Source organism: Cydia splendana, chromosome 7, assembly GCF_910591565.1.
Source record: "Cydia splendana chromosome 7, ilCydSple1.2, whole genome shotgun sequence".
NCBI classification, from domain to species: Eukaryota; Metazoa; Arthropoda; class Insecta; order Lepidoptera; family Tortricidae; genus Cydia; species Cydia splendana.
The window spans coordinates 19,964,837-19,992,650 of record NC_085966.1 but is presented as its reverse complement, the minus strand read 5'-3'; the positions used below and the strand labels follow the sequence as shown (position 1 = coordinate 19,992,650).

The window sequence follows — 27,814 nt, the reverse complement described above, 5'->3', positions numbered from 1 at the left end:
TGTACATACATACATATCCTCAAGGAGCGAACGTACTTCCTTGAGACGCACCAATGCCCATTTAGCATGTAAACAATTATCCTTATGATAATAAGTACAATACTTAACAATTTACGTTAAGCGATTGCTCAAATCAAAAACCAACAATGGCTGAATGTAAACTTAGAAATACTTTCTTTTTTAAAGCTTCAGCCGCTCTCTATACGTTCATCCCAATTTAATGAAAATCATTATTTATAATTATTGCTTTATTATTTTTACAGTTAATTTACTCGTCTTGAATCAATCATGTAGTTTTTAGTAGAAAGATACATATTTTTACCAACAAATAAAGTATATACCTACCTGTGTCCACCAAATCTTCACAAAAGACTACCCCTCCCTAACTATTTTTTTCATGTAGGTAGCTTTCTGCCAAAAACTCTACATTAAAGGTTCTCTTTATCTATAATCCCATTAAAGAACGAATTTATGTTATTTTCTTTTCTAATTAATTCGCTTTGTGGTCATTTTCTTTATATGACATGATCCAATTATATTTCAAGCTTATATACAACAGCATAGTTAGGTAAAGTAAGCCACGCCTTACAATTCTTGAAATAGTAAACTGTGCCAGAATATCTCTATTGAAGAAATCAAATTTGGATATATTTTAACAAGTATGGTGCCAAATTTATGGGAGAGGAATTGAAGATAAGTCATTAATTTTAATACGAACACAAACTAAAATGACAATTTTAAAATATATTTGTACAAAATTTAAAAAACATCACGTAAAATTGCTAATTATATAACGCTTTTCGTGTTAAGTATAAAACGGAAAATAATTATTAAGTGAACACTGGAGATGGGAGCACTTAAGTGCAGTCGATTTATAATTAATATGGATGTGAATATCTATTACTACAAGCAATATGTTGAATAGGGTGTACCCTCATTAGACCTACAGAATTTTGATCGAATGAGACTTTTATTTGTATCACATAATGACTTTTACAAAATCAAAAAAAGCATTAGGTCAAGAGATGGTTAATGAAAAACTCATTAGATCAAGTGATCTCCGGTCAGAGGGATTAAATAGCTGAAGACATGAGGTAAAGGTGCAGCGTAGTGACCCTCATAACGAACAGAGTAAGATTAACCAAATAGAACTACTAAAGTAAGCACGTTGACTGCTCGCGGTAGAGTAGCGCAGCTCAATTGTAGAATAATAAGTTTGTAATTACGTATTTATATTGTTAATAAAATCGTTATAATATAGAAACTCGGTGTTTGCTTTGTAGATTGACTTTCCTCTTCGATTAGCACAGGTGTGTACACAAAACTCAATTACCGAGGGGTCTCGGGGCGGACCGATATTATATAACTACAGATGCTATTACATCTTACTGAAATTACCTGGTAAAGTAACGCGCAATTCCAGATTGTTTTATACAGTTCATGACATGGCCCTGTGTTTACAAAATTTCTCCTAGTGTTAGTTAAATATTATAAAGTCCCTTTTAACTTTTTGATGACTACATGCCAAGCATGTAAATATAATCTCATGCCCCTCCCCCGCAAAAACTGGCAGACTGTTATGTACCGAAAATTACAGACAAGGCGTCTCCGTTTGGTTATATCCTCTCAGATTGAAATAGTCTCGTGTTTGAGACTCGGTTTGAGATTATCACAAACTTTCATTACGATCATTAATTTAATCTTAAAAAAAAGGCGTGTAACATGTCAAGTGTAATGATTTCGTAATAATAATTCGTAACATAAAAATAAATACACATTTCATACCCAAATAAATAAGAAACAATAAACTATATAAATATGTACTTAATTTAAAGGCGGTATCACATTTACAGTGCAATTTGATAGCAACTACATAATGGCATTTCTCTTTTATACCTTAAAATCTTTTAAGCAGGTCAGGGTCATCGAAAAGATAACGCGCATCTTTGCTTGACTCCATTTGGGATATACTGTTCATGACTGCAGTATTCAGAGCGTCATCTTGCATTATTCTCTTCGAACTTTCAAGCGCTTTGTGGTTCTCTATACTATCGATATCTGGCACCACATCAAATAGCGAACCGTATTGAGCTGCCAACTCCTCAACGGTTAATGGTCTTTCGGTAGTAGTAGTTGTGGTTCTTTTTGGTTTTCTCGTTTTACGTTTAAGTTTAACTGTGGTAACTTCTTTTGGTTTTTCAGTTTGGTCATCTTTGTTGTCAATATTATCTGTCTTTTTAGTTTGGTCATTATTTTTGTCTGTTTCATTTATTTTTTTAGTTTGAAGGATGACCTTTACGTCTATTTTCCCAGCATCACTCTCTATAACTTTTTTAAGTTCGGGTTTCTTAGTTGTGTCATCAAGTGGTAAAGTCGATCTATTTTCATCAAATACTCTTTTGGCATATTCGCGAAAATCTTTTGGATAATTCTTAAGGTCTGTCCAGATGTCACTGTCCCCATCTCTAGTTTGCTTGCTAAGTTTGAGCATAATTTCATGTATTTTGTTATCGTCTGCGGCGGAGCGATCTTCCTTGTTCGAATCGAGGATACTTAAGATCTGGTCCAGAACACGGCTGATTTTCTTAGCATCGTCTGTATTCTTATGTTTATGTTCTATTTTGTGCAACAATTTAATGTCGTTCCAAATGCTCTCAACAGACGGTTCTGACGTCTGCAGTTCAATCGCTTTAAACTTTTCTTTCACTTCTGCCGAGAGTTCTTCAAGTTGTTTCTTTAGTAGTTCACTGATTTCAGTTAATCGTTCGGTTTCGTTTATGAGAGCCAATTTAACAGTTTCTAGTTGAGCGTGAATGTCATCTTTTTTTAAGATATCGCATAGAACTTGGTCTACGTTTAATATTGAGGAGTCGACTTGTCTATGTTCCATCTTCGTAAGAGGGATTTCGATGAGGCGTGTTTCTGGGGCAGGTGGTGGAGGTGGGTCGGTGGTTACCATGACTGGTGGAGGTGGGTCGGTGGCTACCACGACTGGTGGAGGTGGGTCGGTGGCTACCACGAGTGGTGGTGGTGGCGGTGGCTGCTCGACCGCTTCAGTACCTCTGCACCGTTTATCATAATCCGAAGGATCTCTAAACACACCTAAAGCCAGCATCTGCTCAACTGCCATTAGAGTGCAGTCGATGGTTTCCCTGACGTCGTATATGACGTCATTCAGAAGATTCTCAAAGCTACTCTCCACCGAGGACACCGCGCCACGCATTTCGTCGAAGAATGACGCAGATGTCTGAAATAATTATCAGAGTTAATGCGTAATTCGTAAGTAATAAACACGACACATTTTATAATTAAACATTCTGTTGCACTGTGTGAAAACAACAGGTAGAATATTTAAAACACTATAAATAAATTCAAGTCAAGAGCGATGTCAGCTAAGACCAGTAGGTAGGTATTTGTTTCTCTTGAGGGCAGATAATAACAAGCGGCCTTATTGCGGTAAGGGGATGAAGGAAATGAGGAGCATATTTTAATGATTTTCATCACACTTGCTCGTAAAAGGTGTTATTACAACGTAGGCGCATTGCGGTCCGTACCTAAATCCTATATTTCGACCTAGAGCTGTACTGTACCTACGTCCGAAATTAGGCAGAAGTTTATATTTTTTCCCCTTTTTTTCCTCAGAAGTGTGATGAAAAACATTGCGAGTGCCACTGGGGGTACGGGAATTATGAACACGTGTTAATTACGCGCTCGCCTTCGACTTCGGTCTTCAATTCACACTCGTTCGTAAATTCTTGTTTACCGCCCTTAATACAATGTACTACTGAGTAGACACATTTTTTAAATAAATAACTTACTTTCACAGGAAGCTTAACAAATATAGCTCGTATTATATATACTTGCCGCAAAACTAAGTGGCGAGTCAGGTCATAATGCCATCTCTTTCACTCTTGATTGGATGGTTAACAAGGGTAAAGGAGATAGCATTATGATCTCAGTCGCCAGGTAGTTTTGCGGCAAGTATAGTATTGAGGTACTACACGACGATATTATAAACAACGTGTTTAATTCTACTCTCTGAGGGCGCAGCATGGTTTCATTTTTATCGTCTATCACTATGCCCGTCACTTTCACACTTACATACTTGTTAGAACGTGACAGGCATGGTGACAAGCGACAAAAATGCGACCGTGCTACCGCCGCTGGACATTGACCGAGATCCCGAATGACTGCTTCGTAGGCAACCGTCTAGGCTGAAGTGGTCTTACTTTTTGTTTAATATACTGAAGTAAAACTACTAATGGAACTTGTTACATCTAGTCCCATTTTAAAAATATTAAAAAATGATAATGAAAATCTTACCTGCATCACTAATCCCGACAAGATGATCGCAAGCACCTTCATATTTCACGAATATCCGTTTATAAATACGAGGCGTACGCGCGGCGCGGAGGTTCTTACAGGCCGTACTTTCGTTATTTTAGTAGTAATTTAAGTATTATTTGCCCAAACAAGACACGCGTCACGGCGCAGCTGTGTCAATATTAGCTGCAGCGTATAAGCCATATTAATTAATAAGTTTTTGCGCGCTGAAATAACCTAGTTTTTTGTAGGCTGCCGTTTTTTGGAGTAAGCTCATTGGAGTAAATAGAGAAAGGGGTATTATTTTGGATACGAAAACAGGTACCTAAATAAGATAACAGTGAAAAACTTTTGCTTAACGCTTGTGCGTTAAATCGTCTCTTTTTATGTTAAAGCACGTTAAAGTAAATCACTATAAACGTTCTGAATTATACCAAAATTGTACTAAAGAGTTTCTTTTCGGAACCCGCCAAAACAAATACGTACAGCTACAGGTACATTTTCAATAACACCTACTTATAATAGGTATATTAATTAAAAACATTGTGTTAATAAATTACAATTTTAACAGTTGGAATAATGAATGAAAACAATATTTTAAATGGGAGTAATTTTTGTATTCAAATGTTTGCTTACATGTAAAATAATTTATCACAAACTAGGTATATAAGTGCCAAAGATAAAGTGGCTCGATATTTCTCATTAAAATTTCCTTAGGTTTAACTACAATGTAAACATTTACAAAATAAATTATTGTCAGTTGATTTGTACACTACATAAACTGACAATTCCCATAGCCCTCGCAACACAATCGCCCCACGTTTACTTTTCATGTTTTTACGCTCTTATATTACTTATATATTTTTTATAATTAATTTGTTGAAAATGGTTTAACTCCTGCATTAATAGCAACTGTAGGCAAAATACATTTAAAGTTAAGTCCTGTGCACACCAGATGCGTGAGCGTAAACATGCACGTGCGCGTTGTAAACATGTACGTGACGTGTACGCACGATTCTTACGTGCACGTCTAAGCACACGCAGCCGGTGTGCTCTGGCCTTTAAGGTGAACCCTGTCGTGATAGCATACGAGTATAGCGCCTGAAGAAGGGCTCCCGATAAGGCCGAAACAATCCAAGCTGTCGCAATGCTAGGGAACGCAACGTGACTAATAGCTAAAGCTCAGACACAATATTCAGAGAATGGGTAGATGGAGTTAATTGATAAGTTGTAAGCCTTATTACAAACACATAAGGTTCATCGGTGGTCAGTTAATCCTTTGACCGCTAAAGACGTCAACTGATGCGCGCGGTTACAGCCCAATTTCAACCTTCGAGCATTCAGACAAGGTTTAATGCATGATTTAAATTATTACATTTATTACTAATTAAAGGATAGCTAGATGCCAAGCTTAAATGGGACTGGGCCGGACACATCTGCTGTATGCCAAATTACTTGTGGGCCAAGAAAACTACCGAGTGGACACTAAATATAGTGCGGCGTCACGGCAGACCTAGAAGGAGGTGGCGGCACGATCTTGACGTCTTTCGGAAAGATTGGCCTAATATTACCATAGAACAAGACGCGTGGAAGAAAGAGAGGGAGGCCTTTGCCCATGCAGCAGTGGGACACAACAGGCCAAGAAAAAAAAATCCTAGCTTGAATCAACTTATCATTCGATAGGTATCTGAATGCCACAGACCCACAACCGGCTTCAGATGTGTTACAAACCGCACTAGTCGGTTTTTACATATTTAAAGGTAGGTAGGTTTAGATGTATGACAGTCAGGTGGTTTTTTATACTTTATTAACTATAGTTCCAACGAAAGATATGTCATACATCCTAGAGCATTGATTGTTTGTTATGGAAAAAGTTACAATTATGGTATACATACATACTTATTATCAATATTGGTGAGTAAATGCCTTTTTGGTAGATTAGATATGATAAGTTATTGTGACATGATATACAGACGAGTTTTAAAACTAGCATAATTGTAGTTTTTAATACGGTTTTCAATTTAAAAAGCCCAATTTGAATGAAATGCAGAGATTCCTTGTCAATTAACTTTACACCTAAACCTTACACAACTTACAAATTGGCACTTTTTGAGCAAACATCACTCATCCTTAGTATCTAACATGCGTACCTAAATAACTTGCTTAAATCACAGACCTACCACACTACGCACCTTGTACAGTAAAAAAACATCTTTACCAAAGATAGCATTATTTCATTTGTTACTTTATGCCATTGAAATAAAGTATAAAATTGAATACTCAGAGTAAACAACTTTACGGAAAATGAGAATACGCATATGTTTACACTTTTACAACCTAGTGCAATGAAAGATGAATACAAAATTATAATATTCCCATTTGTACATAAGTGTGGTAAGATAGTAGTACAACTCTACTCTTAATTTTTACTCCGTTAAATTCATCGTATTTTTTCGTTAGCTTATTAAAAACAGTTCATAACAGAGTAAAGTTTGAATTATTTAACATGAAATTCACAATAAAGATACACGTATAGGGCTTACAAGATATGTGTTATAAATTACATTTACATGATATCGATTCATAAGACAAAATTAACTTTAGGATAAAAATAAATCTTGATTTTTAATTTTATAAATAAGATATAAGTATTATAAAATATTAAACTGTAAAATGATTAAAAACAAAGTATAAACACATGTGGAATGTAACAAGTGCATCCACGGTGAGAATATTACAGCTTATAATACTATAGGATATCACTAGGGTTATTGCTTTTCACGAAGCGTCACACGGTACGTGAAGAAGCAATATCATTAGACGATTACTTTTAGTTTAAATGCTACCTAAGGTCTATGTGGCGAAGACCGTCTATAGGTAGAGAAAGACCGTCTACAGGCTCTTTCGAAGCTTTTCACTTTTGTACATATACTCCACTCACAAAAGGTCGATAGAGCAGGAGTGAAGTTTAGGTATACGAATATGAGAGCTCTTGCCGTATGACGGTCTTTCCAACAATAAATTTGATATGGCGGTTTTTTATTTTAATTAAATGTTTACTTGTTGAAGCAACATTTTTATTTCCTAAAATATTCATGCACCTCTTTACTTAATATTTCGCTGACGAAAGTTTGCAGCCATTCAACAGGCAAAATGTGTGTTGTTAATATGTTAATAAAAATCACACCATACAAACTTTTGTACATACTTATAAGTATTTTGGTTCTAGAATAGACTTTATGATTATCGTATTAAGGTAGAAAATGAAATTGAAAAACTTGTGTCTATCCCAAACCATAAGTAATCGTCGTATAAATTACGTTTCAATACAATTACAATAGTTCATTTATTTTGTAATATTTATATGTTAATAACTTTTCGTATATTGATACAAGTGACGTAATAGTGACGTTTATTAACGGAAGTTTTCGTATTACTGTTGCTTGAATAATGTTATAGTATAATTATATCGATATTGAGCAACAGTACTATTTGAACTACTGGCCTTGTACGAAACTTTACTTGGCCACTGTTAAATACACTACGTACGTACCATATGTTTTGTACCATATTTGATTTAACATGGTGACATGATAAAATAACATTTTCACTTCTCATGCTCAAAAAGTGCACCTTTATGTCGTGCGTAGACGACATAAAATCGCATTTTATGCTCTAGAGCATAAAAGTAAAATTTTCTTCTAAGACTAAGGTAATCGGTCTCAACAGCCAAACAGTTAAAACATATTGCACAATTTTACTGAGCAATAAAATTGTGTAGATGACAAAACTTGTTATATTATTTTATTTTTGCTACAATTTATTAGAAATCCGTATTTTCTGTCATTAAATTTAGTAAATCACATAAAATAGGAGTCGATTATCGTTCAAAAATGCTCCGAAATGTTTGACTTGGCAGAAAACCAAGCGTCTGAAACTCTGATCACATGTTGAAAATTAAAAAAAAATAATTAAAAAGTTAGTTGGCGGGAATTGGTTATGTATATTGTATTATGTTCTTTCGCTTTACGACAATTTCGTGGTGTAAATTGCCGTGAAAAATATAATTTCCTCGCAATCGAAGTGAAAAGCAGAGTACAAGGGCATAAATGTCAATTTTTACCCTCGTCTACTATTTTGGTCTTCGCTTCGCTCAGACCAAAAAATTGCCTCGGGTAAACATGGGTCACTTTATGCCCTTGTTGTACAATCTACTATTAATACAGCCACCAATTTTTTTACATTAGCTACCGATGTAAAATTTTGTTTTTCGTACTCTTCCTTGTTTTAGACGATACAAATACTTTCTGTAGAACCTAAATAATAGGTTACATTTATTGATTTGTATATAATTAGGTATATAACAAAAACATGATTAGGCGGTACCAATAGAATGAATTAAACGAGTTAAAGTTTTCTTAATCTACAATGAATATGGTAGTGTAAATATCAATGCGCAATCTTTAGATATGAAATTAAAGCGATGGGCAGTTTTTATCTACTTAAAAGTAATGATATCAAATTAAAACATTCCCTACTAAATAAAAAAATATTTTCGTTATTTTATAACAGTAAAACAGACATGTTAAAACACTTGAGATGCCGATAAATAATATTTCATTAAATGTGAAATATTTTGATTTTAAATTTCGATTGTAAATACATTCTCTGATTTCGGTTTAATGATGAATATACGTAAATAATAAAGTTCCGCCACAACCCTTATCCTAAGACTTACGTTATATTATTTCTTTAACGCAGTAGACGTAATAAATTTATGAATTCATTTAAAAACAGGAGATCACTTACGTTATACAGTTCTTTACTAACATTGTGACACGGGAAACGGGTGAGATATTCAACTATCCATGTTACGTATGATTATCGCATAACAACTGTGATCGATATTTCTTCGTATATCTCGCAATGATGCTTCGCGATGTATACGCGGTTATGCAACGGTCTCCCGGCAAACTTATTCACCCATAACGGAGTCAAACAGTCTCACCCACTCATCGTGTCATGGCGACTCGACGTCCTCAATGACGGTGTCGCGCGGCGGCGGCACCGGCGGCGTCAGCGCGGGGGGCCCCGCACTCGCGGCCGCGGCACTCGAGGGGGCTGCGGGGGCCCCGGTACTCCCGGGCGGTGCAGAACTCACGGCACTCACGGGGGCCACGGGGGCCACGGGGGCCACGGGGGGGCGCGCTGCGGGGGGGCGCGCTACGGGGGACACGTGGGCGACGTTAAGTTTTGGTAAAGGTGGGATGGGCGGTACGGAAACCTCGCTTGGTGTGGCGCTGGATGTGGCTGAAGGTGAAGGTGTGAAACCGTTGGCCATGCGCTGATAGTGCGGCTTCCATTTGTTGGCTGGTGGCGTGTAATTTAGGTGGTCGTATTCCATTTCTGTAAGAAAGGGAATTATAAGATAAAAGCTAGGAACATTCACTAAAAGGGATGTCAAGGATATTTCTAGTAAATGGCCTTCAAAAAGTAAAATAAGTACATAAGGTTTACTCGGGTAATTCCGAATGTCGAAAACTGTCGGATAATTCCGAAAGAGACTTTTATTATGATGGAATTAAGGGTGATTTTCATCTGAATTTCGGAATTATCCGACATTCGGTAATACCCGAATACACCTTATTTAAGTAATTTGTATCAAATTTAATTAAGTATGACAAAACGGAATTCAGTGTACCAAATTCTGTGAACTTAACACTTCAAAGCTGTCTTTTTGTGTCAGGTCAGACTGACTTTAAACGTAGAGCCTTTTAAAATTCTCTCTCTCTCTCTGTGTCTATCTAATTTAGACTCGTAAAGGATCAGCCACATCGTTGCTCAAACGCAACCAAATGTTGACAAAAACCCAACGCATACGACCTGTCCTAAAGGCTCGAGTTTTAACCAACTCTTGTTGCCTCTGCTAAATTTCTCGTCCCGACAGCCGTGTAAAAGAAATTAAGAATAATAAACAAGTCTTACCGTATCCCTCTTTGTGCTTGATCTCATCGTACACGTGATCCAGCTTGTTGTCATCAATGCAGTGGTACAGGTTCGGGTTCGTAAGGTCCGCGTCCTTATTCTTGATACACGACAGCGGGTCATACGCTGTGGGAAAAATTAATTAAGTTATTTGTTATTTTGATGCATAGAAAACAGTGTTACAGTTATCAGTTTTTTTTTAATTGATTACTCAGTCCTAAAGGGGCCCACTGATTAACAGTCCGCTGGACGGAATCGGCCTGTCAGTTAGAACAAAAAGTTGACAGTTCCGAACAACTGACAGGCAGATACCATCCGGCGGACTGTTAATCAGTGGTATGCCCTTAAGTATGCTCAGGCGATGTCTTGTCGTTATAATGAATCGTGAACGTCAGCTGCTGCTCCGTTGGTAGATCAAGCAGGAGCCTAAAGGCTTCGTCACACAGGCGCGTTTTCTGGGCGGGGCGTGAGCGGGGCGCGCCGCGTTTACACATTTATCGGTAATATATAATAGATTTTCTTTGAGATATAATGTGTATAATATAATATGTAGTGTGTTGTATTTGGTTTTATTTGTAATAAATTAAGCCATGCTTTAATATGCTTTATCATTACTTTAGATTAATTTTATTTTATTGATAAAATGTATATTTTGATATAACAAAGGCCACCACATTTTAAACAATAAATTACTATGAGGCCCGTAGCAGGTGTCAGTAAAACAATGATCCTTACAAATACATATAAAGTATACATGAACTTCTCCGATCATAATTGATCTTTTATATCATTATGTCAAGGTAATATAAATTATTATTCTATTCAGTATGTAGACTGTGTGCGTATGCAAATTACCCGTCTGTCTACATATATCAACGAGACACTGCGTTGTAATTTCTGTGACTAATTAAAATTTAAACAACTACTTATTGAAATAATACATATTTTGCATAATAACAGCAACACCTAATTTCATCATCGGTAATCCTTATGCGTTCGGAATAAGGTTACGAATCGACAGTTAAAAGTGGGGAAGATTATATTTATATGTCTATTGACGTCACCAAATTCATAAGGCACAATGGGCTTACACGCGAGTCTAAATATAGAGAGTTACGGGGTTGTCGAAGTGTTAGAATCAGGACTTACGATCAGTAGACCCAGTGGGTCGGTTCCGTAGTTTCTCCATAGTGGTGTTGCTGAGCTTGCTAAGGTTGTTGTGGATGTGGTTGGCGTTGTTCAAGAGCGTAGTCTCATCGCTGCGAGTTGAGCCTTGGTACGAGTAGACGGGGTTGTCGAAATGTTAGAGTCAGTACTTACGATCAGTAGACCCAGTGGGTCGGTTCCGTAGTTTCTCCATAGTGGTGTTGCTGAGCTTGCTAAGGTTGTTGTGGATGTGGTTGGCGTTGTTCAAGAGCGTAGTCTCATCGCTACGAGTTGAGCCTTGGTACGAGTAGACGGGGTTGTCGAAGTGTTGCTCTGCAAAACAGATTTACTCGATTTAATTATGTTTAGGCATGTGATGTACGCTGTTATCCACATGGTAAAGATATGGGGCAAAAATCGATATTTAACAACTCCGGTATCCTAATTAGTCCTTATCTGCTTTCGTCACGCATTCTACATTGAAAGCCACCGACGATTGTGACGAATGTAGAATGGGTGACGAAAGCAGAATAGGACTAATTTAAGAACTTGACGAAAAACGAATGGGACGACCCAAGACGATACCACAACTCCCAATGGAAAAAAGACAGACGCTTTGTACAGCATTATCATTATCCATAGTTCATAATTCGCCCGCTGCTAGTTTTATCTACGGCAACAATTACACTTTTGCTGCTATATCTTTGGTATAAAACTTATGTACCAGTTACCAGTTAGTCTCATTAGGCAAATACGTATTTATATCAATAGGGGATATTACTGCAATGTTCTGCCGCCAGAGTGCAGCACTACCGACTCTAGTAAATTAATAGACTAACTTATACATACTGTGCCTTAGGCACTTGTCCCACCGCCGACGATGAGCGATAAGCGAGTTGAACGATAAACTAGAAACGAGTGGGCGAGCGGCGAGAAGCGAGTGTTAGCTCCAATAGTTTTGTCGCTCGGCTATAGGCGAGTGTTAGAGTGCGACGGGCTATTACTCGCGTCACTCGCTCGGGCGGTGCAGCGCAGCCGAATACGCAGACGTTGCAGACTTGTTCAAACCTGCACGTGAGACACACTGTACAGTGGTATTAGCGGTTTGTTGTAAGACTGCCAAGTAACTATGGATGAGCTTTTAATGGGGTTGGCCGGTGGAAGTTTTTAGCAGATGGCGCCATCATAGCTTGCCCCGTCAATCCCTAGAATTGTGTCAAATTTTTGTTTTTTTAATACCCTGGATGCCAGCTCTTTAAGCCAAGTCTCATAGAAAAAGGGGCAAGCTATGATGGCGCCATCTAGGCAAACCTTTGACAGTTGCCAACCCCATTGCGTTCCGTCTATTCAGAATTGCTGCTGCCACTATACTACAAAATTCATCATCATCGTCGTCGTCTGAACTAGACAACAATGACAACTCAAATGCTTTGCTTAAATTCATAGCAAATATCTGCACTGAAATCCACGCTGAAAAATCACCGCTGATTGGTCTCGCAGCTTGAGTTCTAACTACGAAGCGAGCATCGCCGAGCGAGTACCGCTGAGCTAGTTTTATCTTATCGCGGCGACAAACTAGTAGAGCGAGTGTTCTCGCCGGCAGTGTGAACAGCCAGCGATGAACTATTAATATATGTGTCTCTTTTACTAACACAGGATCCTAATCTTTTGTTCGTTTCTGGGGCGAGAAAATCGCCGATAGTTAATCGCTTACTCGCTCGTGGTGGGACAAGTGCCTTAAACTGTTTTTTGACAAGTTTTCACAGTCAATAAAATATAATATTGATGCATCAAGGCGGTTTGTTAACTTAAGGGCCTACCGGTGAACGCGAAAATCGAAATTTAGTTATCTGCCCCTTTATCGCTCGAATATGCAAGAGTGATAGTTGTGTTTGCTCAGAGCAAAAAAAGGTCAACCACGGCGTTGCATGAACAAGAGATTTCCTTTAGCAGGATTGGTCATTAGGACCCAAGGCTGGATTTAAGAAGTGGAGCCACCCAGATTTTTGATGCAGGTGGGGGGAGGGGGGGGGGGGGGGGCGAGGGGTTAAGCGTCTGCGACGTTTGAGGTTAATAATTCTTTAAGTTTAGGTTCTAAGTCAAGTTTAGTATCATTTTCAACTAAATCAAAGATGTAGACATAGATTTCATCGAAATCGGTTCAGCGTTTATTGATTTCCCATACAATCCTACACCTTACCTTTCATTTTTAAGGTATTTTTTTTGGAATAAAAACTATCCTATGTTCTTCCCTGGGACTCAAACGATCTCTATACCAAATTTTATCTAAATCGGTTCAGCGGTTATTGAATCCCCATACAAATTTCCTCCTCCCTTTTCACACCCTTAAGAGATGATTATTGAGATTACAAGTATGCTATCTCTGTACCAAATTTTAACTAAATTGGTTCAGCAGTTTAAGCGTGAAGAGGAATTAAAAAAAAGTATTTTTTACATATTTTATGTGTTTTTACTTCGGAATGGTGTCATTATGATATCAGAAACGAATTCGGCACCCCCGATTTATACGGAAACGATACCAAACTTGACCTAGTAGCTTAAATGATACAGATATCAAGATCAAGTTGAGAGCCCCCCCCCCCCCCCCCACCCCCTAAAAAATTACATCAAAAATCTCGGTGACTCCACTTCTTGAATCCATCCCTGGGTCCTAAGGACCAATCCTGCCAAAGGAAATCTCTTGTTCATGCAACGCCGTATATTAGCTCCAGTCCAGCGCCATCCGCTATGATAGAGAGATTAGATAACGAAATTTCGACTTTCTTGTTTCGCGGTAGGCCATGTGATTGACGTGACGTGTGATGTGTCAATGTGGTTTGTTTACTATATGTGCCACTAAGGTGCCACCTACGCAGAGCTTTGCCTAATATTCCCTATTGGATCGTTATGGTAACGGGATTCGGGAGAATACATAGAAGACAAGGGAAGCTATGTGTTGTCTATGTGTATGTGTTAGCAAGTAGGACGATTGAGTCGATGATTGTTAATTACCAGGTTGTGTGGCGGGATCTGCGGTGTAGTGAACATGAGCTATTTCCCGCTTGAGGTTCTTGACTCGCTTGCGGTAGTAGAACAGCATAAGGGCCGCGGCGGCCAAGCATAGTAGCAATAGGATGACCATCGTCGCTGTTAGGCCTGCGTTGCTGCCTCCTACTGGAACAAAATGAATAAATTGAAGATTTAAAGGTTGTTATATGATATGTATATGGATATGTTGCCTGGCAGAGTGATGGCAGGTGGGGCAAAATGTTAAAGGAATGGTGGCCGCTTTCAGATGAAAGGAGTGCCTGGCGTCCGTTGGCTCGTTGGGGTGGACGACATTCGGAAGATTGCGGGTCACTTCTGGATGAGATTGGCTCAGGACCGGGATAAGTGGCGTACTCAAAGAGAGGCCTATTATGCTCAGCAGTGGGCGATAAAAGGCTGATATGATGATGATGATCACTGGAGATAGTAAAATACTTCTCATAACTATTTGATCGTAAACATCTGCATTAGTATAAAGTTATAAACTGTGTCGCAGCTATTTACGCCCACCTCGGGACATCAGGATTACTAAGCACACAGAATTTATATAGGTACTGATAGTCTTAACGGTTTTTTACTCGTACAACGCAGGCAAGATCTCTAATAAACCCAGAGTTGCTGCAGCGGGTTAGTGATTTTTTTGAGTTAGGGCGTCTATAAAAGTGCGTCCACGTCTGGCGAACGAACTTCAAACGATAGTTAAATATGCGTGCAGTACCAATCTATCGATAATCTTGCTTAGCAATCCTCTCAGCGTCTCACGTGTGCAGATAATTATAAATATAACGTTTGTGACTTCAGCTATGTGGTCTGTCCAATTTAAAGAAAAGAAAACCATATGAAAACACGCAGCCGCGCACCGTGTGGCGGTGCGCGGCTGTGGCAGACTGTGACAGAGTACCATCGCATGCGCATCGCAGATATACATCGGTGGACCTTATGCCTTTTGCAGTACCGTCTTTGCCATAAGGGCACACGGGGCCCGTGCCCAGGGCCCCCATCCTCAGGGGGCCCCGGAGGACAGACAGTAACAGTATATTTGATTACCCATAATAAATAAAAGATCATAGTAGAAAAATGTTAGTTTAATTAGCTTTCTTTACATTCCAAAAAGGCCCCAAATTCTTATGTACCCAAGGGCCCCAGCATAGTTTAAGACGGCCCTGAATAAGGTCCACCGATGCACAGTTAGGAGTGTTGCCGTTTGTACATGATATATACCCTCGGCCTTGTCGACCAATATGGCGTCCGAGGCGTGCGTGTCGCAGCTGTCGCCGATGAACCCGCGGCGGCACACGCAGCCGCGCACCGGGTGGCAGTCCCAGTTGCCTCGGGGCAGGCTGTGACAGGGTACATGATACATACCCTCGGCGTGGTCCACCACTATGGCGTCCGAGGCGTGCGTGTCGCAGCTGTCGCCGATGAACCCGCGGCGGCACACGCAGCCGCGCACCGGGTGGCAGTCCCAGTTGCCTCGGGGCAGGCTGTGACAGGGTACATGATACATACCCTCGGCGTGGTCCACCACTATGGCGTCCGAGGCGTGCGTGTCGCAGCTGTCGCCTATGAAACCGCGGCGGCACACGCAGCCGCGCACCGGGTGGCAGTCCCAGTTGCCTCGGGGCAGGCTGTGACAGGGTACATGATACATACCCTCGGCCTTGTCGACCAATATGGCGTCCGAGGCGTACGTGTCGCAGCTGTCGCCTATGAAACCGCGGCGGCACACGCAGCCGCGCACCGGGTGGCAGTCCCAGTTGCCTCGGGGCAGGCTGTGACAGGGTACATGATACATACCCTCGGCCTTGTCGACCAATATGGCGTCCGAGGCGTGCGTGTCGCAGCTGTCGCCGATGAACCCGCGGCGGCACACGCAGCCGCGCACCGGGTGGCAGTCCCAGTTGCCTCGGGGCAGGCTGTGACAGGGTACATGATACATACCCTCGGCGTGGTCCACCACTATGGCGTCCGAGGCGTGCGTGTCGCAGCTGTCGCCTATGAAACCGCGGCGGCACACGCAGCCGCGCACCGGGTGGCAGTCCCAGTTGCCTCAGGGCAGGCTGTGACAGGGTACATGATACATACCCTCGGCGTGGTCCACCACTATGGCGTCCGAGGCGTGCGTGTCGCAGCTGTCGCCGATGAACCCGCGGCGGCACACGCAGCCGCGCACCGGGTGGCAGTCCCAGTTGCCTCGGGGCAGGCTGTGACAGGGTACATGATACATACCCTCGGCGTGGTCCACCACTATGGCGTCCGAGGCGTGCGTGTCGCAGCTGTCGCCTATGAAACCGCGGCGGCACACGCAGCCGCGCACCGGGTGGCAGTCCCAGTTGCCTCGGGGCAGGCTGTGACAGGGTACATGATACATACCCTCGGCCTTGTCGACCAATATGGCGTCCGAGGCGTGCGTGTCGCAGCTGTCGCCGATGAACCCGCGGCGGCACACGCAGCCGCGCACCGGGTGGCAGTCCCAGTTGCCTCGGGGCAGGCTGTGACAGGGTACATGATACATACCCTCGGCGTGGTCCACCACTATGGCGTCCGAGGCGTGCGTGTCGCAGCTGTCGCCTATGAAACCGCGGCGGCACACGCAGCCGCGCACCGGGTGGCAGTCCCAGTTGCCTCGGGGCAGGCTGTGACAGGGTACATGATACATACCCTCGGCCTTGTCGACCAATATGGCGTCCGAGGCGTGCGTGTCGCAGATGTCGCCGATGAACCCGCGGCGGCACACGCAGCCGCGCACCGGGTGGCAGTCCCAGTTGCCTCGGGGCAGGCTGTGACAGGGTACATGATACATACCCTCGGCGTGGTCCACCACTATGGCGTCCGAGGCGTGCGTGTCGCAGCTGTCGCCTATGAAACCGCGGCGGCACACGCAGCCGCGCACCGGGTGGCAGTCCCAGTTGCCTCGGGGCAGGCTGTGACAGGGTACATGATACATACCCTCGGCGTGGTCCACCACTATGGCGTCCGAGGCGTGCGTGTCGCAGCTGTCGCCGATGAACCCGCGGCGGCACACGCAGCCGCGCACCGGGTGGCAGTCCCAGTTGCCCTCGGGGCAGACTGTGACAGGGTACATGATACATACCCTCGGCCTTGTCCACCACTATGGCGTCCGAGGCGTGCGTGTCGCAGCTGTCATCGTTGAACCCGCAGCCGCGCACCGGGTGGCAGTCCCAGTTGCCCTCGGGGCAGACTGTGACAGGGTACATGATACATACCCTCGGCCTTGTCCACCACTATGGCGTCCGAGGCGTGCGTGTCGCAGCTGTCATCGTTGAACCCGCAGCCGCGCACCGGGTGGCAGTCCCAGTTGCCCTCGGGGCAGACTGTGACAGGGTACATGATACATACCCTCGGCCTTGTCCACCACTATGGCGTCCGAGGCGTGCGTGTCGCAGCTGTCATCGTTGAACCCGCAGCCGCGCACCGGGTGGCAGTCCCAGTTGCCCTCGGGGCAGACTGTGACAGGGTACATGATACATACCCTCGGCCTTGTCCACCACTATGGCGTCCGAGGCGTGCGTGTCGCAGCTGTCGCCGATGAACCCGCGGCGGCACACGCAGCCGCGCACCGGGTGGCAGTCCCAGTTGCCCTCGGGACACATGCAGGGCTCCATGCAGTGGTCGCCGAAATAGCCTTCGGGGCAAACTGTGAAAGAAAGGGAGGTTTAATAGTGGTCCTTCTTCAAAGGTACACGAGCGAGCAAAAAACAAATGATACATGCAAAAAAGGTATTCAAACTTGACGACCGGTCTGGCCTAGTGGGTAGTGACCCTGCCTATGAAGCCGATGGTCCCGGGTTCGAATCCTGTTAAGGGCATTTATTTGTATGATTGATGATACAGATATTTGTTCCTGAGTCATGGTTGTTTTCTATATATTTAAGTATTTATACATTATATATATCGTTGTCAATTTGTGTAAAAATGTCCTATAAAAAAAAAAAAACTTTAAGTTAATTATAGTCTGGCAGAGATGGCGACACGATCTTGACGTCTTTCGGAAAGATTGGCCAAATATTGCCATAGAACGAGACGCGTGGAAGAAAGAGAGGTAGGTCTTTGCCCAGCAGTGGGCACAACAGGCTAAAATAATAGTCTGGCAAACCCAATTTGCCAGTAAATAAGAAGAAAAAAAAACTACACTCATCTCTTTTCTTTGGATGTTAGTACTAGCGTAAGACAAAGACAGAATTGACTCTCAATCTGTGTATGAAATGAGACAGTCCCTGGCGAAACTATAAGTAATGCGACAGGAGCAGTGGTAAAGTAGTTCTTATTATAATGTAGTAAAGGTTGACTCACACTGCGTGCAGTAGGCGCCGGTGTAGCCGGGCGGGCAGCGGCAGTAGCCGTCGTTGGGGCGGCAGGCGGCGGCGGCGGCGCAGCGGCACGGCTGCGAGCACTCGCCGCCCCACCAGCCCGCCGGGCACGCCTCGTCGCACGCCCGCCCAAGCCAGCCCGGCGGGCACTGGCACAAGCCTACAACAACACGGGTTACGTTAGGTCAACATCACATTAGTAAACTTATAGGCTGGTTTTAGTGTCACGCGGACCGTCCGTGCGGATCGCTCCGCACCGGACCAATATGTATTAAGTTCAGGGAGCGTTACAGAGTGAGACTGAGAGCTTTCTCATACAATTTGGCGGTGCGGAGCGATCTGCACGGACGGTCCGCGTGACACTAAAACCAGCCATAAGGAGGTGGAGTACCTCTACCTAACCTACCGATAAACAGAAGCATTTGCTTTGTTTTTGAATTTGGAACCCTTAGTTATACAGTAAAAGTTCAAAATAGGTTGATTTAGGTAATAGGCTAAACTTTGTGTTAAGGCTATGTCTGGATGACAGATTTAAATACTAAGAGCGGACACTTTCCGTTCCGTATACACACAGGTAAAAAATATAGTGATAAAAATGCATTTGAAATAGCGAAAATAGATTCATACTTATACAGTATTGTTTAGTGGGTGGCTTATCCCTAAGATGCCAAGGTGTTTCTTTCAGTTCAGAACGAAAGTACCGAAATGACATGGATATTCGCACCCTGCACCCGTATAACCGCTATGACAAGTGTACACGAACTTATCAGTGACATGGTGACAGTCGGAGCCATTCTTGTAAGCGCACTTCTCTTTGCAGTTCAGGCCGAAAGTGCCAAGCGGATACGGGTATTCGTAGGCTGCACCCGTGTAACCGGTGTGACAAGTGTACACGAACTTACCAGTGACATGGTGACAGTCGGCACCGTTCTTGCAAGCGCACTTCTCCTGGCAGTTGAGGCCAAAAGTGCCGAGTGGACACGGGTATTCGCAGGCCGCACCCGTGTAACCGCTGGGACAAGCGTACACGCCTGTCACTGGGTCACATGTTGTGTTACCTAAGAAAAAGCAAATTAATCAGATAAAAAAGTATATTCATTGACTTAGTGGTACCTAATGGTAGGTACATATTTTGCGCATATAATTAACTTTTTACTATGTGGCTGTGTTGTTTTGGCAACAATAATGCATTACGTAACTTTTTAAATCTTTGTGGTCCTATAACGAACTATTTATAAACATGTTAGCAATTGTTGTTAATACTGTGTAACAATTAGGTCATTGTTCTCGGACTAGGCAATACCGCGAAATAGGTAAAAAAGAACAGAGCAACAAACGATTTAGAAACAGTGTCTTTGCTCTAAATTTATCGCAGAGAATGGTTAAAAAAAGGTAATAATTAACCGTATATCGTCTTGAGTTAGTATTCAAAACTTAAAAAGCAAAATCCAAAAAAAAACATCACACAACTTCGTGTTTTAATGGACGCTACACAGGTAAAAAATATAAAGGGACGCTACTGATACATTAAAATAAGCGAAAATTCGCCGCGTGCACGGTGCACCTACTTTCATTATTATACTTACTAGTCATACTAGCTGTTTCTAAAACATTCCACAAGTTTTAGAACTCTCCACCAAGCACGGTGGCACATTTTTGCGAATAGCCGGCTCCGAAGGTACCACGCTGGCTTGGCTGTGAGCAGTTGTGTCTAGAACATTCTACAAGGCTTAAAACTCACCACCAGGCGGCCCAGGGGCGCATCGCTGCGAGCAGCCAGCTCCGTAGGTACCAGGAGAACATGGCTGTGTGCAGTTAACTCCAGTCCAGCCAGCAGAGCATTCACACCGGCCCGTATCGGCATCGCAGGAGGAGTTGTTGACGCAAGGACATCGCTCTGAGCAGCCGTCGCCGAAGAAACCTTGCTCGCATTGCGTCTCGCAACGAATACCTGTAATATGTGCAAGAGCCCAAGTGTAAACTGTGTTGTGTAAAAAAACATTTTTAGCGCAATGTGATCCAAAAGGTGCGTCTGTGCTCGTCCCATTTATAAACATATAAAGTATAGAAAAGAAACCTAAACAAACCCTATTGTATCGGTAAATTTGTATATAAGTATATTGCATTGAGTTTATAAATATATTTTGTGGCGTATGGCGTTTCATTCTTATCCCTTATCTGCAGCATTTGCATATATGATATGTACCTATAGCCGCATATACACTGCACTGAGAAAAAAAAATCGTTTAAAACAATTGAAATTGCATTAAACAGTTCCATATGAGCCTATCGAACCAAGCAGTAAAGTTTACTGTTTGTACGTTACGTACGAACGAACGTACATTAGTTGATATTGTAATTGTAATAGCAGTTAATCTTAATGAAATCACTTTAATGTGTGCTCGACAGATCATATTTTTTTCAGTGTGTATATTCAAACCATAAAAAAAGGTTTTACTGTACCCGTGACAAGAAATTAGAAACTAGTGAATATAACGTTTAGTTATGTTATAAGCAGAGGTCAGCGAGGGTGAGCTATTTGCCTTATAATATGACGTAAGACATGTCAAATTATTAGGTAAATAGCTCACCCTCGCCGATCTCTGGTTATAAGACCACGGTAAGGGTTCATGTTCAAATAATTAAAAATACGAGTTTTACTTGACCTCTTTGTGGACAATAGTTCACACTGTAACAGCTTGTCTTGTGTGCTTATTAAGTAAATGATTTAGTCAGACAGGTTAACAGACATGGATTATCTCTTTGTGCAAATAAAATACATCAGATAATTATGCTTTAAGAAGCTTTAGGTATGTCCACAGGTGAGATGAAAATCGAATTTTTGTGAATAGGCCACAACTCTTATAGCTTCTGACTTAACGATTTGAGTTTCTTCTATAAAACTATATACACTCAGATGCTAACACATGGACATTAAATGCATTATACTATGTTTCGGGTTAGCTAATATTTTTATATATTTACAACGTTAGAAGATTTTAGATTTCCATGTTGTTATGTTAGCCGATTTCATTGCAACGTTTTATTAGTAATCATACACGACGCAATCAAAATTATCTGCTACATCAAGTATTGAACATACAAAAAACTAGCGGGATTTACATTACGAAATTAGTGGCGTGAAATTAATTTCGTGACATTAGTTGCATGACACTAATTTCTCCAAATTTCATAGTGTAAATGCGACGTGAAAACTAGTGTCGTGAAAACGCCTGCGCTGTGCGGACGTGTAGCTTCGATGCTGATGGGGCCACGGTCACTGCGATACTGTGAATTTCATGACACTAATTATTTCACAAAATTGCTTTCGCATATATCGAGACTACTTTCGTGAAACTGATTTCAACATGCATGACACTAATGTCGTAATGTAAATCCCGCTTAAGTGTATTAAAGGTATAAGAACAAATAAAGAACTACCCAACAGTTTATCAAGTTTTATTCCCACGTACGCCCAACAATTTATATAAATATCCTCTAAACATATTATTTACATGAAAAGTGCCATCCTCTCTAGAAATAGTCCACAAGCCAGCTTGGCTAGTCAGAAAGGAATCTTCAACATCTAGTACTGCTACGACCGCATTTACATTTTCAATGTCCAATGTGCTTAATATTTTCTTTGCTTGTAATATGACAGAATCATAGTTAGGTTGTTCATAGTGAACACTCCATGAAACACACTGTGATAGCGTAGATATGCCTTTCAGGCCATTTATATCATCCTTCGCATTTAGAATTTTATAATACTTCTGGTCATTATATAATTTTGCTTTATGTTTGACCATAGTATACTCATATTCCTGTACAAAATTAGTTTCAAAATTCTCACTATCAGTTTCATCGTAAGTAGGGATTTCGTTTATATCTTGAAGCGTCGAATCTCCGTCGTAATACAAAGAGTCGTAAGAACCGAACATATCTGTTAGAAACATGTACAAACGATATTTGATTAGTTAACACCCGATAGGCATACTTACCTAGTTTCCTAGTGAGACCTGGTGACAGAAATGATTGCGATGATTTTAATGATAACAAGCAGCTAATGATTATATTATGGGCGCATGGCATAGTTTTGGCAGTAGCTGATGAATCTTTACTTCGTCCTGAGATGAATAATAAAATAAAATAGCGTTGTAGTTGTATGAGTGAAAGTTGTTTAGAATGACTTTGACTAACCTACTTTATTTATTTTGCATATATGTATGTCTAAACAGTCGACGTCAAAGAAATGGTAGCATTTTTCACTTTATTACAAAGAAGGCGCAAATATGCTATGAAGCATGATCTGGCACTTGAATAAATTGGTGTCCGGTCCATGTTGTCCATGTTGTTCACCAAATTACGAATATAAGATGTTTCACTTCGGTATTTGCTGCTCATTGTATTTTTTCTGTTTATATATATATTGTAACCTCGATATATTCCATACTTTATATCTTGTATCACATACTGTGCTTTGTTATTATAGTGTGTACTGTGTAACGTATCATATTCTGTTTCTATTTGCGAGTTCCTATAATTGGCTCTGTAATGCTATCTAAAAAGTCTAATGTATCATTCATAGCTGTTGGAATTCCTTGTATAAATAAATAAATAAATAAATAAATAAATATTAAAAGTTTTTAACGTCCGCTGTACTGGGCCGCTAAAGTGAAACAATTTAAAGAGGATCGCTTTAGATAAGGGAATTAGCAATCTTAATGGAATTTATTTACCTACTATCACGTAGCACGTGTAGCTGTATGACGCAATATTAAGACTTTATCAAGGCGGAAATAATTTGCAGCACTAGTTATCTAATAGTAGGGACTCAAGCAATTGAGCCTAATTACTTGTTAGACGTCTGGCTATCATGTCCAAGTACCTAGCTTTAATTAGCTTGACAAATGTACCTTATTGGGCAGATAATATGGCTTGAGTTGCGAATGTTAAGTAGTGTTACGCCAATCACAAAATGAGTCATCGTTCAATGTTTGTAAGCATACGAAATATGGTTCTCAATAGTTAAAATAGATGTTGTTGTTTGTTTTTACGAGTAACCATTTTATGTATTACTGCCTATTTGGCAAGTATGGAAAAGTCATTTAGGAGGATTCCATGAAATTTGTCCCGTACAAACGCGAATTTTCTGAAGATTTGCAGGTATAAAAGTTTACTTTTCTACTAAAAATAATCGCCCGGTTTAAATGCCGAAAAAAAAGTTGCAACACAGGAAATAAAATGCGTTTGTATGGGACAGCCCGTGGAATGCTCCTTTATGAGTTCGAGTGCTTTTAGGCTTTAAGTAAAAAGAAGCAAACGTTACGTTGTACATGAACTGTATGGCAGTCTGCGCCACAATAATTATGTCATCTGGAGTTGCAAGCGTGATTAAGCTGCGGTGAAGCCTGGTTGTTTGTTAAGCGCTCGTTTGTCAGCTGTCGCGTTATAAAATAGCGGTACCGTCAACCGAGGTAAAACCGAGGGATAGAGGAGTGAGTAGGGATAAAACCCGGGGGTGACAGTTACTTGACCTGGCCAGCTGCCAGCATTCGGTGATGTAGTCAGCGCCGCGACAGTTGCGGGGCGAGCAGCCGCCCTATCTCTCGCAGTATAGTCCCTATGTCTATTACCATAAGCCGGTACATACCTACCCACTGACCTCCACATCAGATCTCGAGTTTAGCCGCTATGTCTATGAATATAAGGCAGGATATATCACCTCGCCAGCTGGATTCACATAGCATCGTCTAGTGACATGATCGCAGCCGCGGCCATTATTGCCACAGTTATAGCGCCATCGGCAGTCTCGTACATTCGCGAACGGTAGTCCTGCCCTCGCACTATAGACCCTATCCTTTAGACTGAAGGTGGTATTTACCTCGCCAACTAGTCTCGCACTGCCATCGTCCGGTAACGTGGTCGCAGCCACGGGCGTTATCCCCACAGTTGCAGGGCGACCGACAGTCTTGACCGAAATAGTGTGGTGGACAAGTGTGTTCGCACTTCTTGCCTGTGTAGCCTGGCCCGCAGATATACCTACTCGCGAACGGTAGTCCTGCCCTCGCAATATAGACCCTATGTTTTAGATTGAAGGTAGTATTTACCTCGCCAACTAGTCTCGCACTGGCATCGTCCGGTAAAGTGGTCGCAGCCACGGGCGTTATCGCCACAGTTGCAGGGCGACCGACAGTCTTGACCGAAATAGTGTGGTGGACAAGTGTGTTCGCACTTCTTGCCTGTGTAGCCTGGCCCGCAGATATACCTACTCGCGAACGGTAGTCCTGCCCTCGCAATATAGACCCTATGTTTTAGATTTAAGGTAGTATTTACCTCGCCAACTAGTCTCGCACTGGCATCGTCCGGTAACGTGGTCGCAGCCACGGGCGTTATCCCCACAGTTGCAAGGCGACCGACAGTCTTGACCGAAATAGTGTGGTGGACAAGTGTGTTCACACTTCTCGCCTGTGTAGCCTGGCCCGCAGATACATTCGCCTGTGGAGAAAATTGTACTTTAATCGGACGACTTAGAGTTCAATTTATAACCCCCAAAAATCTTTAATGAGATGGCATTGTTCGAAGTTATTCAATCATACCGTTGACGGGGTTGCAGGGCGCGTTGTTCTCACATTGGCACTCTTGTAGGCACTTCAATCCGTATTTCTTTCCGTCGCATGGACGGTCACATTTCAATCCGTCATACCTGAAATAAATAAATAAATACAACATAAGCAAAGATGAATTCGTTTTAGAAGAAATTGAAATGAAGTGCGTTATATTAAAGTTTATTAAGTTGCCAATCCGCCGTTAATTGAACGAAACAGTTATCGTTATTATCGCTATCGCACGTATAAGATCAAAAAGTTAAAATTCGATTAACCCTTTAAACGCCACGCATGTCGTGTGCGGCGCGTCAGCGTGAGCCTTGTTGGAATGCACGAATGTTGATATTAGGCTGTAGTCGCGCGCGTCAGTTGACGTCTTTGGCGGTCAAAAAGTTAAAGATGACGCATTGTATGTTGGGCATTAGTACCATCAGTGTCATTAGTGTCATCTATAAAAAGCACCTTACTTCATAAACATAAAGTTCAGATTCAGAGGTCGCCGTGACAGGGAACTGGGATGACTGCTAGCGAAACCCGAGGTACCTTACTACGTCAACATAAGCTTACCCGGGCGGACACTTGCACTGGCCGGTCTCGTGGGAGCACGTGGCGTTGTTGGCGCAGTCGCACGTGTCGCGGCAGTTGTCGCCGTAGTAGGGGAACTGGCAGAGTTCCTGGCAACGGATGCCGTGGTAGCCGGGCGCGCAGAGACATGAACCTATGAGAATAAAACCCATGAGTATACAATTGTAATGATAAACATGCAAAAAAAATATTCATGAATTTCTGTAAGTAGTTTCGAATAGTCATTTTATTTGTGGCGGGATCTACAGCTTATAGAGTCACTAGTATTAATATTACGGTCCATGGTTCACATCTGGGTTCTTACTCCCTTATTCATAAAAATTTACGGCCCTGATTTAGTTAAATTATGTTTTATCCCTTTCTTACAAATACATAAGTCAAAAGGACAGATAAAGACAAACGATTCAAAGCTAATTCAGGCCAGTAACGCGTTTATGAATAACGCCATTAGTATTTCCCTAGCTTTCCTTATAGATGTATATGTATTACAGTTACCATTGACAGGCGAGCAGAGACCGCTGTTCTCGCATCGGCAGCTGGATCGGCAACCTTTGCCGAACGTTAGGAGCGCGCACTGCCGCGAGCAAGTCTCGCCGTCCCAACCGGCTGCACAGTCGCACGCGCCGGTCCACGGGTCACATCTGGAAACAATCAATTGTTAAATTGTTATCAGAGTCGAATAGACCTAGGACGCTTGTATACTCTCCCGGCCGATTTCGACCACGGAGACTGTTTCACCTCCGCTGCTGAAGACGTTCGTGTGCCCGCGTGTGTTATTAACAAAGACCCGTGCACACAACGGGCAGGTAAGGACACCATTATTGTAATTATACCTAATAGCCGCTGGTGGTCGGGCTTTCAGCTCATCCCGTCTGGTTCATTCACTTTCGTAAATAGACTGGGAATTGAAAAACAAATATTTGAGGATGAGATGCCACTTGCCAGCCATATTATAATAAATAAATATATATATAATTTCAAGACTTTCCGTGTATTATACATTTCCTGTTAGACTTTCAACTTAAAAACCACAACAATGAGCTTGTTAAATAAACAATAAATAATCAATGAATCATGCAATGTATGTTATTAATTACATAGTTTTACGTCAATCATTTCGCAATAACTCATTCAATTGCTCACATATTGTCTGTTGTGCAATGAATTTTCAATGTTTTATTTGACTTATTATTTTTAGAGCATCTAAATCTAAACTAAAGGATGAAACAAAAGCTTTTGTCAGGCATACAATAATATTATTTTGCTGCGTTTCTACATTTTAAGATAAGTACATTTCAGATAATCCCCCAATATTGGCAATACCTATTGAAAAACGATGAAATCATATTAACTAAGGTTGATGTAGACGGACTTTCAAAATACATATGTACTACCATCTGATATTGTAAACTGTTTCTAGTAGGTGTGTAAGTACTTAGGCCGTCTTTTGGCGAACATTACGTCAGACACTATAAAAGTACTTACAAGTCTGTATTAGCTGGTTCACACTCGCAGTCCTTATCGCACATCTTTCCGTACTTGCCGTCAGGGCAAGCGCGCAGTTCACAATGTGCGCCCTTCCAACCAGGTTTGCAAGTACACGAACCGTCTTTTGGCGAACATTCGCCGCCGTGGAGACATTCGCATGTTCTGTTGCAGTCCACGCCGTACGTGCCAGGCTTGCAGGTCTCCATGCACTGAAAAGTTCATATATATATGAGACTTGTTTGGAGCAGTTGTTTCAAAGGGTAACAATGTAATAATTTAGAATCGACCTTTGTAGCAACT

General features: G+C 41.8%; 2 protein-coding genes across 2 annotated transcripts in view; both read right to left on the bottom strand.

The window, feature by feature from the left end:
* Positions 1-1,840: 1,840 nt before the first annotated feature.
* On the bottom strand, positions 1,841-4,412 carry LOC134792315 (uncharacterized). Its single transcript, XM_063763583.1, has 2 exons — positions 4,324-4,412; positions 1,841-3,247 (listed from the first exon to the last, which is right to left on the bottom strand). The coding sequence occupies exons 1-2, from the start codon at positions 4,363-4,365 to the stop codon at positions 1,898-1,900; spliced, it is 1,392 nt and encodes a 463-aa protein (XP_063619653.1). The 5' UTR covers positions 4,366-4,412; the 3' UTR covers positions 1,841-1,897.
* Positions 4,413-4,988: 576 nt separating this feature from the next.
* The window catches only part of LOC134792314 (protein draper), a 50,786-nt gene continuing 27,960 nt past the window's right edge, over positions 4,989-27,814 (bottom strand). Inside the window, 17 exon segments of the mRNA XM_063763582.1 lie at positions 4,989-9,729; positions 10,309-10,434; positions 11,458-11,787; positions 14,467-14,628; positions 15,868-16,551; positions 16,588-17,571; positions 17,730-17,837; positions 17,996-18,160; positions 18,817-18,993; positions 19,736-19,891; positions 20,575-20,784; positions 22,835-22,852; positions 25,170-25,331; positions 25,433-25,539; positions 26,009-26,159; positions 26,522-26,667; positions 27,512-27,723. Of these exon segments, the coding sequence (XP_063619652.1) occupies positions 9,344-9,729; positions 10,309-10,434; positions 11,458-11,787; positions 14,467-14,628; positions 15,868-16,551; positions 16,588-17,571; positions 17,730-17,837; positions 17,996-18,160; positions 18,817-18,993; positions 19,736-19,891; positions 20,575-20,784; positions 22,835-22,852; positions 25,170-25,331; positions 25,433-25,539; positions 26,009-26,159; positions 26,522-26,667; positions 27,512-27,723 (4,284 nt within the window). The 3' untranslated portion in view covers positions 4,989-9,343.

Coding starts and splice junctions, on each gene's coding strand:
- LOC134792315 (XM_063763583.1), bottom strand. CDS start 4,365: ATGAAGGTGCTTGCGATCATCTTGTCGGGATTAGTGATGCAG. Junction 3,248..4,323: donor TGTCGGGATTAGTGATGCAG/GTAAGATTTTCA, acceptor TAATTATTTCAG/ACATCTGCGTCATTCTTCGA.